Raw genomic sequence first — 17,793 nt, forward strand, 5'->3', positions numbered from 1 at the left:
AGCAACATAAAGCACTAGCAGTGTTTGACTCAAATCCAACCCCTTTTAAAAGGGGAAACATACTGGGATAGGCTGAAAACCCACAGGAAGAACTGCTATTGGCTACACTGCGTGTACTGGTCTCCAACATGGCGGCTCCCATTACTGCAGACATACAAGAGAAGGCTCCTTTCCCTGCTGAGTTCCTGCTTACTGAGCTCCAATGCCCACACACAGCCTCCATCAGTTTTACAGCAGCCCCTCACACAGAGCAGCAACCAGCTGCCCGCCGCCGCAGCACTGCTATGACCCGGACAGGGAGACCCAGGAACACAGCGCCAACAGTAAGATCATGGACCATGACAACAATCCATCATTATTAAAGCTACATGGCAACCTTTGTGTCATTTTCAGTACCTGAAGGTGCCTTAAGAGGAAAGGATAACATGTAGCCCTTTGCGTACATCTGTCACTATTGTAATCCTGCTGAAGTCACCCATTTTCAAAGACCTGATGGGAATAGTTGGTCATGCTGTGAATTTCAGATATGTTGAAGTTGGTGAGATGATAGTTTGTTGTGAAATGCGTGCACCCCTTTCTATGAAGAAATCAGATTCTTCACATGCAGCCATCATTAGATACACCCTGCTAGAAAATAAATCTAACCAACTGAGCACCAGGGACTTCTGCGCGCACACTCTTTTAGCCTAACAATTTATAGGGCAAATTCAACAATATGTGACGCTTACTACTTTTTTCCTCCCACTTAACTTTTATTATAACATTCCCTATAAACTACCTCATAGTTTTTTATAACCTCTACCTACCTCTTTACTACTGATATCTGAAGCTGGTTCTAATGGGCACCAGGCAAGAATCCCTTTACATTGGCAATGCATACTATAATTACAGATACATTATGTAATTGCCATCATCCCTCCTACGCAATTACTCTTTGAATTTTTGATGTTGGTGATTGGACTATAACATACTGTATAACACTATAGATCTGTACAAAAGCATGTTTCCTTTGCATCAGTAAGTGGATATTGTGCAGATGAGATACAGGTTGAGTATCCCATATCCAAATATTCCGAAATACAGAATTTTTTGAGTGAGACTGAGATAGTGAAACCATTGTTTTCTGATGGCTCAATGTACACAAACTTTGTTTAATACACAAAGTTATAAAAAATATTGATATAAATGACCTTCAGGCTGTGTATATAAGGTGTATATGAAACATAAATGAATAGTGTGAAAGTTCACACACTTTGTTTAATGCACAAAGTTATTAAAAATATTGGCTAAAATGACCTTCAGGCTATGTGTATAAGGTGTATATGTGACATAAATGCATTCTGTGCTTAGACTGGGGTCCCACCACCATGATATCTCATTATGGTATGCAATTATTCCAAAATACGGAAAAATCCCATATCCAAAATACTTCTGGTCCCAAGCATTTTGGATAAGGGATACTCAACCTGTATAAGCATGCTTAACATAAACCTATTGGGAAAATATACTTGGTCTGCTCATGAGCGTGTGCACTTCATTTCATGATTGTAGTATGGTGCTACTACCCAAAGATAAGCCTTTGTGCTCCCATTTTCTCTTACTGTAAACATTTGGTATATGGTAATACAAAATAGAACTTTTATGTGATTATTACTTTGCAGTCAGTATCTGCAAGCTTACTAAAAGCAGAAGCACTGTGGGTGTGGTATAGAAGATCTATACTGTCTATATAGTCAGTAGGTCGACCCTATATTGTCGACAGGGTCAAAAGGTTGAGCCGACAGTGATAAACACAAAATTAGTCGACACATGTTTTTGGCCACATCTTGTATATTTCATGTTCTGTGACCACCATCAGTATAAACGTAGACACACTTCGGGCAAGGTGGTTCACTCCGCTACTGCTGCGCTTGCCACAGCTTACTATTCCCAATCATAGTCCATGTGCATAGTAAATCCAGCAAATGTTAAGAATACATGTTAAAAACATTTTAAAAAAGCTTTCATCTGTCGATCTTTCTTTTGTACATGTCGACCTAGTATATATAAACCTATTGACTATCTAACTAGGCAGTGTAGATCTATCATTCGGATACCAAACTGTGCACCCTTACCTCCATAAGCACACATGAAGAATGACTATTTTACCTTTCTTGTAGTGTGCCATTGCTGAGTGATGCATCATTAAAACGTCCTAAGTCTATGAAACATTTTATATGCTATTTAGTGTAATGTAGCCTTGAAGATCTATTGATCAGCCAGATGCTTTCTAAGGGAGGAAGCCTGACTGTGATCTACTAGCTTGAAAAAGGTACTTACTGGAAGCTACCTCTTGCTATGACCTGGGTGAAAATGAATGCTATCAATCTAATCACCCAACCTCTTTTTGTTCTGTTACCTCTGTCTCACTAACGTACCAGCTGCAGCTACACTTAATCATCAGTGCCCTCTACATTGAAGAAACGAGAATGACTTACCTAATTATGGGTTGGCATAATTAACAAAATAACGTTTTATATGATTTTGATTTGATTAAATTACTCATGTGGTGCTTGCACTAAGTCAGTGCTGTCCAGGTATTACACTATATAGGCAGGTCTGTTCTAGCTACATGTTGGCGGGTAGAATAATTATCAAAAATTTCTACAGAGGTTTAGGAGAACCTTGAGCATACCAAACAAGGTTTGGAGGGCTGAGAGTAAAGATGTGAGCATGCTGATGTGTTTTTTTTTTTTTCCTGTTTGTATTAGATCGTCATGTTTTCCTTTTATTTATTTTTATTTTTTTGTCTCTACTATTCACTTATTACAGACCGTATTTGCTACATATCCTAAACTAGTATAACTTGTCTTAGATAAGTACTGCAAATTATTCACATGTGGAAGGATATCATTTAGAAGTCTCATGTTCTCCTTGTTCCCTAAAGGATGCCTGGGAAAGGTGCACATTATATTTGCAGGAATCCTGTAACCAGTCATACTGGTCTATGCTGCCGCAAAAAGGTTAATACAGACCATGAGTTATAATGACTGTGTGTTGCCCTACATTACGCAGCCTCACTCACATACCATATCCTTGCTTGGATGTCAGAATTGTTCAAGAAGCTTCTCTTGGCCACAGGTGGTTGTTACTATTATATAGCCCCTTCAATTAATATAAGTAGTCTGCTGTAATATTTTGAACCAGGATGAAGTGATCCCACCTATTGAGATGGAAGCATTTAGTACTACAGGTGCACCTAGATTAACTACTATATCTTAGTGAGAGAGAATAGACAACACTTGGGATATGTGTCCAGCCCAATGTCCTACAGAGCCCAATCTGTTTTTATTTTTTTTGTTTGAGGAGCCAGCTGCATGTGGAATCCACGGGACTCCAGAGTTGGTGAAATTAAACTTTTGTGTACTTGGGGCCATAAATTCGTACATGTAGTAACTCACTGATTATACACGAAGACATGTCAAGTGGAGAATGTTGTATATCAAACTTTGCAAGGCATACATATTGTGCTGTACAGTTGAATGACCCTTACTTTTTATGGCATTAGACGTTATGTGAACTTTGTGGGTTTTTTCTTTTTCTTCTTTCTTCCTTTCATTTAGCCATAGGGGATCCATTCAGTTTGCCAGCTTTTGGGATCCCGGCAGTCAGGATATTGATGCCGGAATCTCGACACCCGCCAGTAAATTGTATGTATTCTAGCCATAGTTAACTACTCTCCTTTAGGGATCTATTTATCAAACCCCGTTTTACTTAAGCCATGCAAAAACTGATGTTTGCACGTGATTTGAAGTATTGGGAAATGTTATTATAGCCTAATGCAGGACTGCAGTCCCTGTTGTGCTCCATACTGTGTCTGTCTCCTGTTTACCAAGTTCCGCAAAGAACAGCTCTTCAGTGCTTGGTCCTATTGGCTAACGCAACTGCACAAAGCATTGTATAAGATTTATAACTTGCTGGCATACCGCAATTATTAATACATTGACCCCCTAATGTCCAGTAAGTTTCCAGATTTGGGTAAGACTTCCCACACTCCCAAGAGTGCTGGCAGTCCTCCGTCCACCCACTTGATTATGCAAATTATCTGACCTCCTTCATATTTCTTCTCATCTCTCAGAAAGGAGGCATGAAAAGTAGGAAAGTATGCATTTAGACATGTGATGATGAGATAGGGGTTAAATGATAACTCCATCATATATAAAAACTTACATTCGTGTGGAGCAGAGCAAGGTAAAATAACAAAAATATACTTCACTCTGTTCCATTTAATCCTCCATTCTGGTGGGTACCTTGATGGCCATAAATGCCCGCGCTGGTTATTCTTTTAGTACGAGTTAAGAAGGTTTGACTGTGCTGCTAGAAATGTGAAAAACACCCGTGACCCATCCCAAGCAGGAGAGTGTCACATGCCTAGACTCTTATAGCCAGCAGGGGGAGCTGCTGTAACAGAAGATTAGAGGAGCAGAGTTGCTATACGTACATTGATCTTATTTTATTTCACCTAAGACAGCATTTTTTTTTAGTTTTGGGTGTAGTTATTCTTCATGTGCGAGTTGTGGGACTTAGGTGTGTTTGTCAATACACAAACCTATATGCAGATATTATTTTTGTTCTATAATTTCAGTCACATTTGATATGGGCAAGTGCATTAAAAGTGCTCAAATTAAATAAAAATATTTAAACACCCAAAGGAGTCCTAGAAATCTCATGAATAATTTAAGACTTAATGAAGCTGGAAGCTATGTCTTAGGAAGGGGATGTAACCTAATGAAGAGTATGCTCCTGAAGTGGTGGTAGTCAGGACTTTTTCTACTCTTTCCAATGTGTGCAATGACTGATTTACAGGAACCAAAGTGCAATGTGGGCATACATCCAGATTTTCTTGAGTAACACTCCTTTTAATCCCCAGTCACTTATACATATAATTTGTTTCTTCCATTTTAGGTGACAATATTCGGGAGTTTCTGCTCAGCCTTCGGTACTTCAGGATTTTTATCGCTCTGTGGAACATTTTTATGATGTTTTGTATGATTGTGTAAGTATGAGTAGATGCTGCGTTTGAGGAGGTTCTTCACTACGAAAGAATAACTGTTGCGATGATCAAACTGGTAACACTAATGCTGCTTTCACATCGCAAAACCTGCTTTTGAAATGGTTCTTTAAACGGTTCTTAAAACGGGTCTGAGCAGTTAAACCCCCTTCACATCGCATGTTGTAACCAGTATATTACCATTTCATTACCGTTTTGGTACCTTTCACACTGAACCCGTTTCACCCATACAAAACAGTGGTTGTCATTTGAAATGTTTATTTCCTGCTTCTGCCTGGTGAGATCACACATGGAGACAGCCTATCACCTTCTGGGGCTTGCAAATACCGTTTCAGACCCTTTCACACTGCACAATTAAACGGGTCTGAAACGGGTAGGACCCTGCTTTTTTACCGTTTCAAAATACCGGTATTTTGTAAACGGTAAATTGAAGGTGACCCTTTCACATCGCAGCTCGAACCGTTTAGGAAGCCAGTAAAAACGGCAAATTACCGGGTACAAGCTGCTGTGTGAAAGGGATATAAGGGGGATATCCTATTAGCCCAGGTAAAACATTGGGTGCGAAAAACATGTTCCCGATGTTTCACCGATTTATTTATTTTACAGGCTATCCAGATTGATCGCCTGTAAAAAAAATCAAAAAAAAAAATCACTTTTTCCCGGGGCTAAATGGATATCCCCCTTAATATATTTAGATACATGGGAGGGTGTTTCCGCACAAGACAAATGATCAAATTTAGAATATTGAGAACCAACCATATCAAGAGTAATGTTAATGACTGGAAATAGCAACTGAATAATGTACAAAGTGTTGGTTGGTGTACCTGTGGAGTTGAATAATTAATAATCAAAACAAGGAGAGATTCACAAGACTCCTTTTAGGGCGCACTCAATGATATTGTGTAATCCTAAATTAAAACACAGCTTTTAATGTATTATGCTATAATATATTTTTTATGATTATGTGATCTAATTAGGAGTTCACCGATATGGGGTCTTTCTTTGAGCCACCACTTGTGAATCTTCCCTTGTTTTGAACAATGGATATATTATAATTTGTCTTCACATCACAATGTATTTCATTCTGTCTTGGTTTTAAGCAACGTAAAACTGAGCTCAACAAGAATGTAAACAAATAATCTTTTTAAGTCTTTATTTATAAACAAAAAGTGAACATGACAACAAAGAAGAATCACTGGTAAATAATGCATCCTGATCATAGTAAGCTGTTTAAAAGGAGCTGAAACAAATGTTGCATTTAGATTAGGGCCAAGTTGTTCTTATCTGCCGTCAAATTCTATGTTTCTAATATGGTATGATTATTTTTTTGTTTTTGCTATGTAAGTACAGTAACTAAAAAAAAGTTTAATAATTCTATCAACACTGTAGCTGGTCAAGTCTTGCTTCACTCAATACATTCATCATAACGTCCTCACAGCAGTTTTAATAGAAGACACTAGTTGGTGCTGCTAGTGCTTATTTCAAATGCAAGTCTGACCGGAAAATATATGAAAACCTTTCTATAATGCCCATCAAATCCAAATGCTTTGTATACCAAACTACCTGGTCATTGTGTGAATGTGTGCCTGGGTACCCTTCAAATAAATAATATATCCATATATTCCTGGGAAACATTGTGATTTGTTACTATTTCATTTATAGTCCAGTTAAACAAATTTACTATTACAAGATGTTGAGTACCAACATTATGTACATGAATTTTCACTCTTTAAGGGGTATATTCAATAAGAGTCGGGTCCATTCCGACATTCAGTTGCCGGAATGGACCCAACAACCCCTATTCAAAAGAGCGGCCAAATCAGACAAAGAGCGGCCAAATCCGACTGTCTGATGTGGCCGCTACCGGTGTCTTGTCCTGCTGCTGCTGTCAGCGGCTGCCGGGTGCGCTGACAGCAGCAGCGGGGGGAGCTGTAAGCGGCGCCGGGGGGAGGGGGGGGGGGGAAGGGGAGCTGTCAGCAGCTGCCGAATGCGCTGACAGCAGCAGCGGGGGGAGCTGTCAGCGGCGCCGGAGGGGGGGGGGGGAGCACATGTAACCTGTGATGTCTGCATGTTTGAATGAAACACTGCACTTTTATTGCCAGTCATAATTGCCCACTAAATATGGCTAGTTGCGAACTGCTAAAATGTTAACATTTTGTATGTATTCTATGTAGTCTCTCACTGAACACTGGCCAAACTCTTAAGGCATGTATAGTATACTTAACTGCTGTCATACATAGTTATTTTTTTTATATTGTTTTACAAGAATAACGACATGAAGTTGAGTAAAAGATTAATTACTGTATATTGCATCTGCAATGAATGATCTTTGAACAGTCTCACATAAACATAGTTTTCAAAAGTCCATAGCATAAACTGTTAGAAATGGACTTTTCCATTAATCTGTAAAATAGAAGTACGCATTGTCATGATTGCCCTTTATCGATCTGATATTGCAACATCCATCCATTTGTGGCTGGAGAACATGCTGTAAGCCTTGCGTGCTGAATTAACACTTAAGCCATGTCTGTTATTTTTCACTTGTGAAATATGGCCTTGATATATGTAGCATGACACTTTCTTCTATACGTTTTGTACATGCATATATTAATCTTCTTATGTCCTTCCTTTCAGGTTATTTGGTTCATGAATACTTGGTGGACCCCATGAATAATTCTCTTTTGGCTTTGCTGACTTTCTAAACCACAGACTTCTCCGACTACACTCTGTGATTCCAGTTCCTTATTTCTATAGTGAACACACAGGCCTAATTATTTCCAGATACTGGCAATCTTGTATATAAAGCACTATCTATTTTGTGGCTTGCACAATTCTCTAGCTTCAGAAAGGTTCCTACATATGCCTTCCGAATAAGAACAGGAATGTTACATAGAATTGTAGAAATGTGAAATTATTTTTACACTAAACAACAAACTTAAATATGCCCTGCTTCTCTCAGTGATAAACATTTTCCATATGTTAGCACTAAATCGTACTGTTAGTAGGGTATGGTTTGTCCTTCAAAGACTGGGAACACAAAACAAAACAAATTTTCTTATGCCAACATGTCTTGGAGTAAAATCTGTGTATGTGTGTGTGATGCACCTGTAAAGCACATTGGTAAACAAAGTTTACTTGTATTTTCTCTGCCTGATTTTATTTCTTGTGAATTTAATACCCATCTAATGATGCGGTAACTGTCCCCATATCTTAGTGTCTTAGTACATAGCAAGCGGAATTCAAACACAAGAAACCATTTAGATAAATTGAGCTGCCATCTTTCTTTAGGTTACAAGGGTAGCTTTAAGCAACTATTTGACATATGTTTACATTTATAAACATGCCCGGGTGAATTGCACGTCTCCTCCTGTCTTCCAGGGGGTACGTTTTTGTGCACAAAGGGCTCCCACCATCAACAAACTACTTCTAATACGGGAATATAAGTACTGCTTTTCCTATCCTTCTCTTATTCGCAGTACTGTTATCTGCAATTGCATGATTAAACCCCCACCCCATGCACTGCAACAGGGGGGAAGCAAATACCCAAATGTATACTAATTGTCCCTTTACACTGAACTCATTCCCATATACAATTTTGGACTACTAGTCAGATACTTACAAACATACTAGATGGTTCGTAGTGTGTCTTTTTAATAGTAGTGCTATTTTGTTCATCCCATTAACCAACAAATATGTCATCTTAGATTACACATTTGCCCTCACTACACATTACTTACTGGTAATTATCTCACAAATTCATATCCAACTTTTATATGTTTTATCTGTAGCTCAATTTCTAAATATACTCCTTATCCTCTTAGATGATTTTCATATTCTAGGGTTAATCAATTAAGGAGTGTTCTACACAGAAATATTCACAGAGAACCTGCTTTCTCTGTGACTTATTGATAATATGTTATTGTTCATGTTTATTACTGCTCTATTATTTATTTTCAATTCTAAGGAAGTAATAAAAGTTGCATTTTAATTGATACCTCCTAATACACGAAGAGTATTCCCATCCCATGAAGTAGTTTTTTTTTCATCTATACACTTTAATATGTTCAATATACACTGTGAATGTTTTACTAGACTGTGGATGTTTTGCATTGCGTCTATTTTATATATGGATGCTGCACACCTGCAAATGTTAACATTCTCCTTGTCCCTGAATTGGTGGGTCAGTTGTTTCAACTTTAAATTCATAATAATTTGGATATTCATTTATTAATACACTGATGACCAGAACATTTATTTAAAATAAATAATTTAAAAAAGGGTATAATTCCCCATGTTCAAAAAGAAAGGGAGGTAAAGACAAAGATGGTAATTCAGTGGACATCACTCCACATGTACAATGGCCTAATATTACTCAATGGGTATTAAAATTGTTGGTATACATTAGTTTTCTCAATGTGTCACTGTAAGATTAAAACACAAGATGGATAGCTTTAATAAATGGATGATATATGAAAAACATTGGATACATGAGACTCTTATTGTCTGAGTGATAATTACTATAAGACCCACCACCATGCTAAAATGTTTTGCTGCTACCAAAAAAAAATCCCAGTAAAATATTTCCCAGTATATAAGTGACTGAGCCAGACCTTACTGATGTTCTGTGAAGTTTGTGCACTATGGGGTATATTAAATTGAAGTCGGATCCATTCCGACATTTATTTGTCGGAATGGATCCGACCTGGGCTATTCAATGTCATCTCAATTCGACTTTTAAAAAAGTCGAATAGAGATGCGGGAGCTGAGACAGGGGAGAGCCGCGGGCAGACGGGGGAGAGCAGCGCTACAGCAGCGGGCAGATGGGGGAGAGCAGCAGCTATATAGCCGCTGCTGTAGCGCTGCTCTCCCCCGTCTGCCCGCGGCTCTCCAAGTCTCCTTCCCCCCCCCCCCCCCCCCCCCCGTCTCTCTGCCTCTCCCCATCCCCGCATCATAGCCGCCGCTCAAGGCAGCGTCCACCCGGCTCCAGTAAGCGAGGTCTAACTTGCTGGAGTTGGGTGGACGCTGCTGTGAGTGGCGGCTGTGACATCCTCCGGCGCTGCTCTCCGTCTGCCCGCGGCTTTCCCAGTCTCAGGTCACTCATCTCACTTCAACGTTTTTTAAAGTCGAATTGAGATGGTCGAAAAGGCATCACAAGCACGTGGATCGGCAGCTATTCCGCCGATCCTTGTGCTTTTTGACAAGTCGAATTCCTCGACTTGTCGAATAATTTGGAGTTATATTGAATAGGTCGGAACCCCTTCCGACCTAAAAAAGTTGAAAACTGCAGCTTTCGACTTCAACTGAATATACCCCTATGTATTGCAGCTTCAATGTACTTGCAAGGTGTGTTTACAAGTAGAAGTAAAAATTAACGGTATTAATTATCTCCTCTAATGGACAAAATGTATCTTGGTTATCCAGAAATGTTGTGAAACTTAAAAGTATTTGCGATCTGTCCAAATCAGTCCTACTATATTACAGTGGTTCCCAAACATTCTTGAATCACTGCGCCCTAGATTACCATAATGTTTTCACGGCACCCCTAGGCCACAAGCTTCTCATTGAGTGATTCAGCAAAATGAATAAATTAAATTGTGCTCATCTGTCATCCTTCGTTTAAGTTATGTGGTGGTGGACAGGGTTATGCTTCTGTTTGGCCACCTATTTTTTTTTAGCTAATAGCATTGGTTTTGCCTATTACATTGACCAGAAATAATTTGGGTTCGGTCCTGGACCACCAATCCGAGGCACCCCAGCAAGTGCCTCGAATCATCCCAGGGTGCTATGGCACCTGGTTTGGGAACCACTGCTATATTAAAATTTTTAACTCTGTACCCCTTTTCCACTAGCTCTAAAAACACGGGTAAATGCGCGGGGGTGCGCATTTACCCGTGTTTTTTTCTAGTGGAAAAGGTCCCCCCTGCAAATTCCCGGATCAAGTGATCCAGGAATCCTACCCGGGTAGCTTGCCGGGTTGAACACGTGTTCAACCCGGTAAGCTGTGTAGTGTAAACGGAAGTCGTGTCGATGCGACACTGCTCCCCTTCACACTGCATGGAAGGGCGGCGCTGGGAGATCATGTGATCTCCCAGCGCCGCCCCTGCCGCGTCACTAGCAGCGTCAGCAACCCGGCAATATGCCGGGTTGGTGAGCTCAGTGGGAAAGGGGGCTGTGCACGGGCCGCAGCCAGGTAGCACCCGTGTCAGGCTCCCAGCTGCGACCCGTGCTCACTAGTGGAAAAGGGGTAGAACTGAGCCTGATATTATTGTTAAAGCAGATAAGGTATGCTGTCTACAAAGGCAACAAATCTAAATAAGCTAATTAGTTATCTGAAAGAGAACAATACCTTTTAACAGTCAAGCAACTCTCAGATTGTGTGCTCGTGCAATATAAAAAGACATCTTCCTTGTCCTCTGGGTCAAGACAACACAATAGTGTTTGCATAGTGTATAGCATTTTGCCAACATGTATGAATTAGCAATACAATTTTAAAGAAGTAAGATGTCATTATGGTATTACTGTTTGATGATCCATGACTAGGAAAACAAGTTTTGTTTTTTATTGGGTACAAAAAAAGTAAAACATTTGCCTTAATTACATTTAAAGACCATGGCATTCAGTTTACTGGGTTCCTCCCCTTTGACTGTTACCTGCAAAATGCCTGGTGTTTTGTGGGTACTTCTGATATCTACCTTTCCTATCTAATATATAATAATATATAATATAATATAATATAATATATAATAATATAAAATGCTACACTTCTGTATCTACACAGTTCTAAAGATAAATTTACAAAAGTGGAGGTGTGACCCAGTGCTGCCCAGTCAGATTCTGGCTGTCATCTTTATCATCCTAGAAAATGATAGCTAGAACTTAATTGTTTGCTTATGGGCAACACCTCCACTTTTGTAATCTACCCCAGGGAGGGGAATCCAATGATCCACAGGGTTTGGTGCACAGGGAAATGTACCTGGTTTAACACCAAGGGGTAAATTTACTAAAGCTTCTAAAAATGAAAAGTGATGTTGCCCATAGCAACCAGATTCTGTCTATCTTTTCTCTATCGCATCCCAGAAAATTATACACAGAATCTGACAGGTTGCTATGGGCAACATCGCCACTTTTCATTTTTAGAAGCTTTAGTAAATTTACCCCCAAGAGCTATTCAATAAAACCCTGGGTTAACACATGCTACCCATTGATGTGGTGTAAAATGTGGAATCAGTGTGTTTCCCCAAGCATTAAATCCCAGCGGGTGCCTTTTCTTGTGGACTTTTCCTTGCAGCATCTGAAGCTATGAGGAAAAGTCCACTTCTGGGTCTTAATGTGTGGGGGTAAAACCTGTTAATTGAATCGTCTGGGGTGGGTAACTTGTAAATCCAGCATCTAATTGGATTCCCCCTTTAGTTTTTCAGGAGGTGATATCAGCTTCAAGCCTTCTTCAAATAAATACCTATGTGTCCCCTTACGGGGCCTAAACAAATGTTTTATGGTTGTTTATTAAAATTGTTAACGCTACATTGTAGAAAACCCATGTGTGCACCACTTATTTTCAGCAATTACAAGGTAAATAATTTTTTAAAGTATTTTTATTGTCTTCACTAAACACAAATAAATATAACTGCTAATTTTTATAAAATGTAAAGTCTATTGACACGTAATGTGTGGGTCATTTGGTTGTAGGTGGATCAGGATGGGAACAGTTTACTTTTATAATGGTAAATGTATTACTTTAAATGGAAATGTATTTTCTCTATCGTCCTAAGTGGATGCTGGGGTTCCTGAAAGGACCATGGGGAATAGCGGCTCCGCAGGAGACAGGGCACAAAAAAGTAAAGCTTTACTAGGTCAGGTGGTGTGCACTGGCTCCTCCCCCTATGACCCTCCTCCAGACTCCAGTTAGATTTTGTGCCCGAACGAGAAGGGTGCAATCTAGGTGGCTCTCCTAAAGAGCTGCTTAGAGAAAGTTTAGTTTAGGTTTTTTTCTTTACAGTGAGTCCTGCTGGCAACAGGATCACTGCAACGTGGGACTTAGGGGGAAAGTAGTAAACTCACCTGCATGCAGAGTGGATTTGCTGCTTGGCTACTGGACACCATTAGCTCCAGAGGGATCGAACACAGGCCCAGCCGTGGAGTCCGGTCCCGGAGCCGCGCCGCCGACCCCCTTGCAGATGCTGAAGCGTGAAGAGGTCCGGAAACCGGCGGCTGAAGACTCCTCAGTCTTCATAAGGTAGCGCACAGCACTGCAGCTGTGCGCCATTTTCCTCTCAGCACACTTCACTGGGCAGTCACTGAGGGTGCAGAGCGCTGGGGGGGGGCGCTCTGAGAGGCAAATATAAACCTTATACAAGGCTAAAAATACCTCACATATAGCCCATAGGGGCTATATGGAGATATTTAACCCCTGCCTGACTGGAAAAATAGCGGGAGAAGAACCCGCCGAAAAAGGGGCGGGGCCTATCTCCTCAGCACACGGCGCCATTTTCTGTCACAGCTCCGCTGGTCAGAACGGCTCCCAGGTCTCTCCCCTGCACTGCACTACAGAAACAGGGTAAAACAGAGAGGGGGGGCACATTAATGGCTATATATATATATATTAAAGCAGCTATAAGGGAGCACTTAATATAAGGATATCCCTTGTATATATAGCGCTTTGTGGTGTGTGCTGGCAGACTCTCCCTCTGTCTCCCCAAAAGGGCTAGTGGGTCCTGTCTTCATTAGAGCATTCCCTGTGAGTTTGCGGTGTGTGTCGGTACGTGGTGTCGACATGTATGAGGACGATATTGGTGTGGAGGCGGAGCAATTGCCAAATATGCAGATGTCACCCCCCAGGGGGTCGACACCAGAATGGATGCCTTTATTTGTGGAATTACGTGATGGTTTATCTTCCCTTAAACAGTCAGTTGAGGACATGAGGCGGCCGGACAATCAATTAATGCCTGTCCAGGCGCCTCAAACACCGTCAGGGGCTGTAAAACGCCCTTTGCCTCAGTCGGTCGACACAGACCCAGACACGGGCACTGATTCCAGTGACGACGGTAGAAATTCAAACGTATTTTCCAGTAGGGCCACACGTTATATGATTTTGGCAATGAAGGAGACGTTACATTTAGCTGATAAAACAGGGTATTATGTATGGTGTGAAAAAACTACAAACAGTTTTTCCTGAATCAGAAGAATTAAATGACGTGTGTGATGAAGCGTGGGTTGCTCCTGATAAAAAGTTGATAATTTCAAAAAAGTTATTGGCATTATACCCTTTCCCGCCAGAGGTTAGGGCGCGCTGGGAAACACCCCCTAAGGTGGACAAGGCGCTCACACGCTTATCCAAACAAGTGGCGTTACCCTCTCCTGAGACGGCCGCACTTAAGGATCCATCAGATAGAAAGATGGAAGTTATTCAAAAGAATATATACACACATGCAGGTGTTATACTACGACCAGCTATAGCAACTGCCTGGATGTGCAGTGCTGGAGTAGTTTGGTCAGAATCCCTGATTGAAAATATTGATACCCTAGATAGGGACAATGTTTTACTGTCGTTAGAACAAATAAAGGATGCATTTATCTATATGCGTGATGCACAGAGGGATATTTGCACACTGGCATCTCGGGTGAGTGCTATGTCCATTTCAGCCAGAAGAGCCTTATGGACACGACAGTGGACAGGCGATGCGGATTCAAAACGTCACATGGAGGTTTTGCCGTATAAAGGGGAGGAGTTATTTGGAGTTGGTCTATCAGACTTGGTGGCCACGGCTACTGCCGGGAAATCCACTTTTTTACCTCAAGTCACTCCCCAACAGAGAAAGGCACCGACCTTTCAACCGCAGCCTTTTCGCTCCTACAAAAATAAGAGAGCAAAGGGCTTGTCGTACCTGCCACGAGGCAGAGGAAGAGGGAAGAGACACCAACAGGCAGCTCCTTCCCAGGAACAGAAGCCCTCCCCGGCTTCTGCAAAAACCTCAGCATGACGCTGGGGCCTCTCAAGCGGACTCGGGGACAGTGGGGGGCCGTCTCAAAAATTACAGCGCGCAGTGGGCTCACTCGCAGGTAGACCCCTGGATCCTGCAGATAATATCTCAGGGGTACAGGTTGGAATTAGAGACGGATCCTCCTCATCGTTTCCTGAAGTCTGCCTTACCAACCGTCTCTTCCGAAAGGGAGAGGGTGTTGGAAGCCATTCACAAGCTGTACGCTCAGCAGGTGATAGTCAAAGTACCCCTATTACAACAAGGAAAGGGGTATTATTCCACTCTATTTGTGGTACCGAAGCCGGATGGCTCGGTAAGGCCTATTCTAAATCTGAAGTCCTTGAACCTCTACATAAAAAAGTTCAAGTTCAAGATGGAGTCACTCAGAGCAGTGATAGCGAACCTGGAAGAAGGGGACTTTATGGTATCCTTGGACATCAAGGATGCGTATCTACACGTTCCGATTTACCCCGCACACCAGGGGTACCTCAGGTTCATTGTTCAAAACTGTCACTATCAGTTTCAGACGCTGCCGTTCGGATTGTCCACGGCGCCTCGGGTCTTTACCAAGGTAATGGCCGAGATGATGATTCTTCTTCGAAGAAAAGGCGTATTAGTTATCCCATACTTGGACGATCTCCTAATAAGGGCAAGGTCCAGAGAACAGCTGGAGACAGCTTTAGCACTATCTCAAGAGGTGCTAAGACAACACGGGTGGATTCTGAATATTCCAAAATCCCATTTAATCCCGACAACTCGTCTGCTGTTCCTAGGAATGATTCTGGACACGGTTCAGAAAAAGGTTTTCCTTCCAGAGGAAAAAGCCAAGGAGTTATCCGATCTGGTCAGGAACCTCCTAAAACCAGGAAAAGTGTCAGTACATCAATGCACAAGAGTCCTGGAAAAATGGTGGCTTCTTACGAAGCAATTCCATTCGGCAGATTCCATGCAAGAATATTCCAAAGGGATCTGTTGGACAAATGGTCAGGGTCGCATCTGCAGATGCACCTGCGAATAACCCTGTCACCAAAGACAAGGGTGTCACTTCTGTGGTGGTTGCAGAAGGCTCACCTATTAGAAGGCCGCAGATTCGGCATTCAGGATTGGATCCTGGTGACCACGGACGCCAGCCTGAGAGGCTGGGGAGCAGTCACACAAGGAAGAAACTTCCAGGGAGTATGGACGAGTCTGGAAAAGTCTCTTCACATAAACATTCTGGAACTAAGAGCAATCTACAATGCTCTAAGCCAGGCGGAACTTCTCCTGCAAGGAAAGCCGGTGTTGATTCAGTCGGACAACATCACGGCGGTCGCCCATGTAAACAGGCAGGGCGGCACAAGAAGCAGGAGTGCAATGGCAGAAGCTGCCAAGATTCTTCGCTGGGCGGAGAATCACGTGATAGCACTGTCAGCAGTGTTCATCCCGGGCGTGGACAACTGGGAAGCAGACTTCCTCAGCAGACACGATCTTCATCCGGGAGAGTGGGGTCTACATCCAGAAGTCTTCAACATGTTAATAGACCGTTGGGAAAGACCAATTGTAGACATGATGGCGTCTCGCCTCAACAAGAAACTGGACAAATATTGCGCCAGGTCAAGAGATCCACAGGCAATAGCTGTGGACGCACTGGTAACTCCTTGGGTGTACCAGTCAGTGTATGTGTTTCCTCCTCTGCCGCTCATACCAAAGGTATTGAAGATCATACGGCAAAGAAGAGTAAGAACAATACTAGTGGTTCCGGATTGGCCGAGAAGGACTTGGTATCCGGAACTTCAAGAGATGCTCACGGACGAACCGTGGCCTCTACCTCTGAGAAGGGACCTGCTACAGCAGGGTCCCTGTCTTTTTCAAGACTTACCGCGGCTGCGTTTGACGGCATGGCGGTTGAACGCCAGATCCTAAAAGGGAAAGGCATTCCAGAAGAAGTCATTCCTACCTTGATTAAGGCACGGAAGGAAGTCACCGTGAAACATTATCACCGCATTTGGCGAAAATATGTAGCGTGGTGCGAGGATCGGAGGGTTCCGACGGAGGAATTCCAACTGGGTCGTTTCCTACATTTCCTGCAATCAGGATTATCTATGGGTCTCAAATTGGGATCCATTAAGGTTCAAATTTCGGCCCTGTCAATATTCTTCCAAAAAGAATTGGCCTCTGTCCCTGAGGTCCAGACTTTTGTCAAGGGAGTACTGCATATACAGCCTCCTGTGGTGCCTCCGGTGGCACCGTGGGATCTAAATGTAGTTTTAGATTTCCTCAAATCCCATTGGTTTGAACCATTGAAAAAGGTGGATTTGAAATATCTCACATTGAAAGTGACTATGTTACTAGCCCTGGCCTCTGCCAGGAGAGTATCTGAATTGGCGGCTTTATCTTATAAAAGTCCTTATCTAATCTTCCATTCGGATAGGGCAGAACTGCGGACTCGTCCGCATTTTCTCCCTAAAGTGGTATCAGCATTTCATCTGAACCAACCTATTGTGGTGCCTGCGGCCACTAGCGACTTGGAGGACTCCAAGTTGTTGGACGTTGTCAGAGCCTTAAAAATATACATTGCAAGGACGGCTGGAGTCAGAAAATCTGACTCGCTGTTTATATTGTATGCACCCAACAAGTTGGGCGCACCTGCTTCAAAGCAGTCGATTGCTCGTTGGATTTGTAACACAATTCAACTTGCACATTCTGTGGCAGGCCTGCCACAGCCTAAAACTGTAAAAGCCCACTCCACAAGGAAGGTGGGCTCATCTTGGGCGGCTGCCCGAGGGG

General features: G+C 42.1%; 1 protein-coding gene across 1 annotated transcript in view; it reads left to right on the plus strand.

Moving 5' to 3' along the window:
* Positions 1–9,527, plus strand: part of SMIM7 (small integral membrane protein 7) — a 76,584-nt gene extending 67,057 nt beyond the window's left edge. The window contains exons 4-5 of the mRNA XM_063914505.1: positions 4,945–5,035; positions 7,685–9,527. Of these exons, the coding sequence (XP_063770575.1) occupies positions 4,945–5,035; positions 7,685–7,700 (107 nt within the window). The 3' untranslated portion in view covers positions 7,701–9,527. The remainder of the gene's footprint in view (positions 1–4,944; positions 5,036–7,684) is intronic.
* The last annotated feature ends 8,266 nt before the right edge of the window (positions 9,528–17,793 follow it).

The sequence above is a fragment of the Pseudophryne corroboree genome, chromosome 1 (genome assembly GCF_028390025.1).
Source record: "Pseudophryne corroboree isolate aPseCor3 chromosome 1, aPseCor3.hap2, whole genome shotgun sequence".
In the NCBI taxonomy this organism is placed as follows: domain Eukaryota; kingdom Metazoa; phylum Chordata; class Amphibia; order Anura; family Myobatrachidae; genus Pseudophryne; species Pseudophryne corroboree.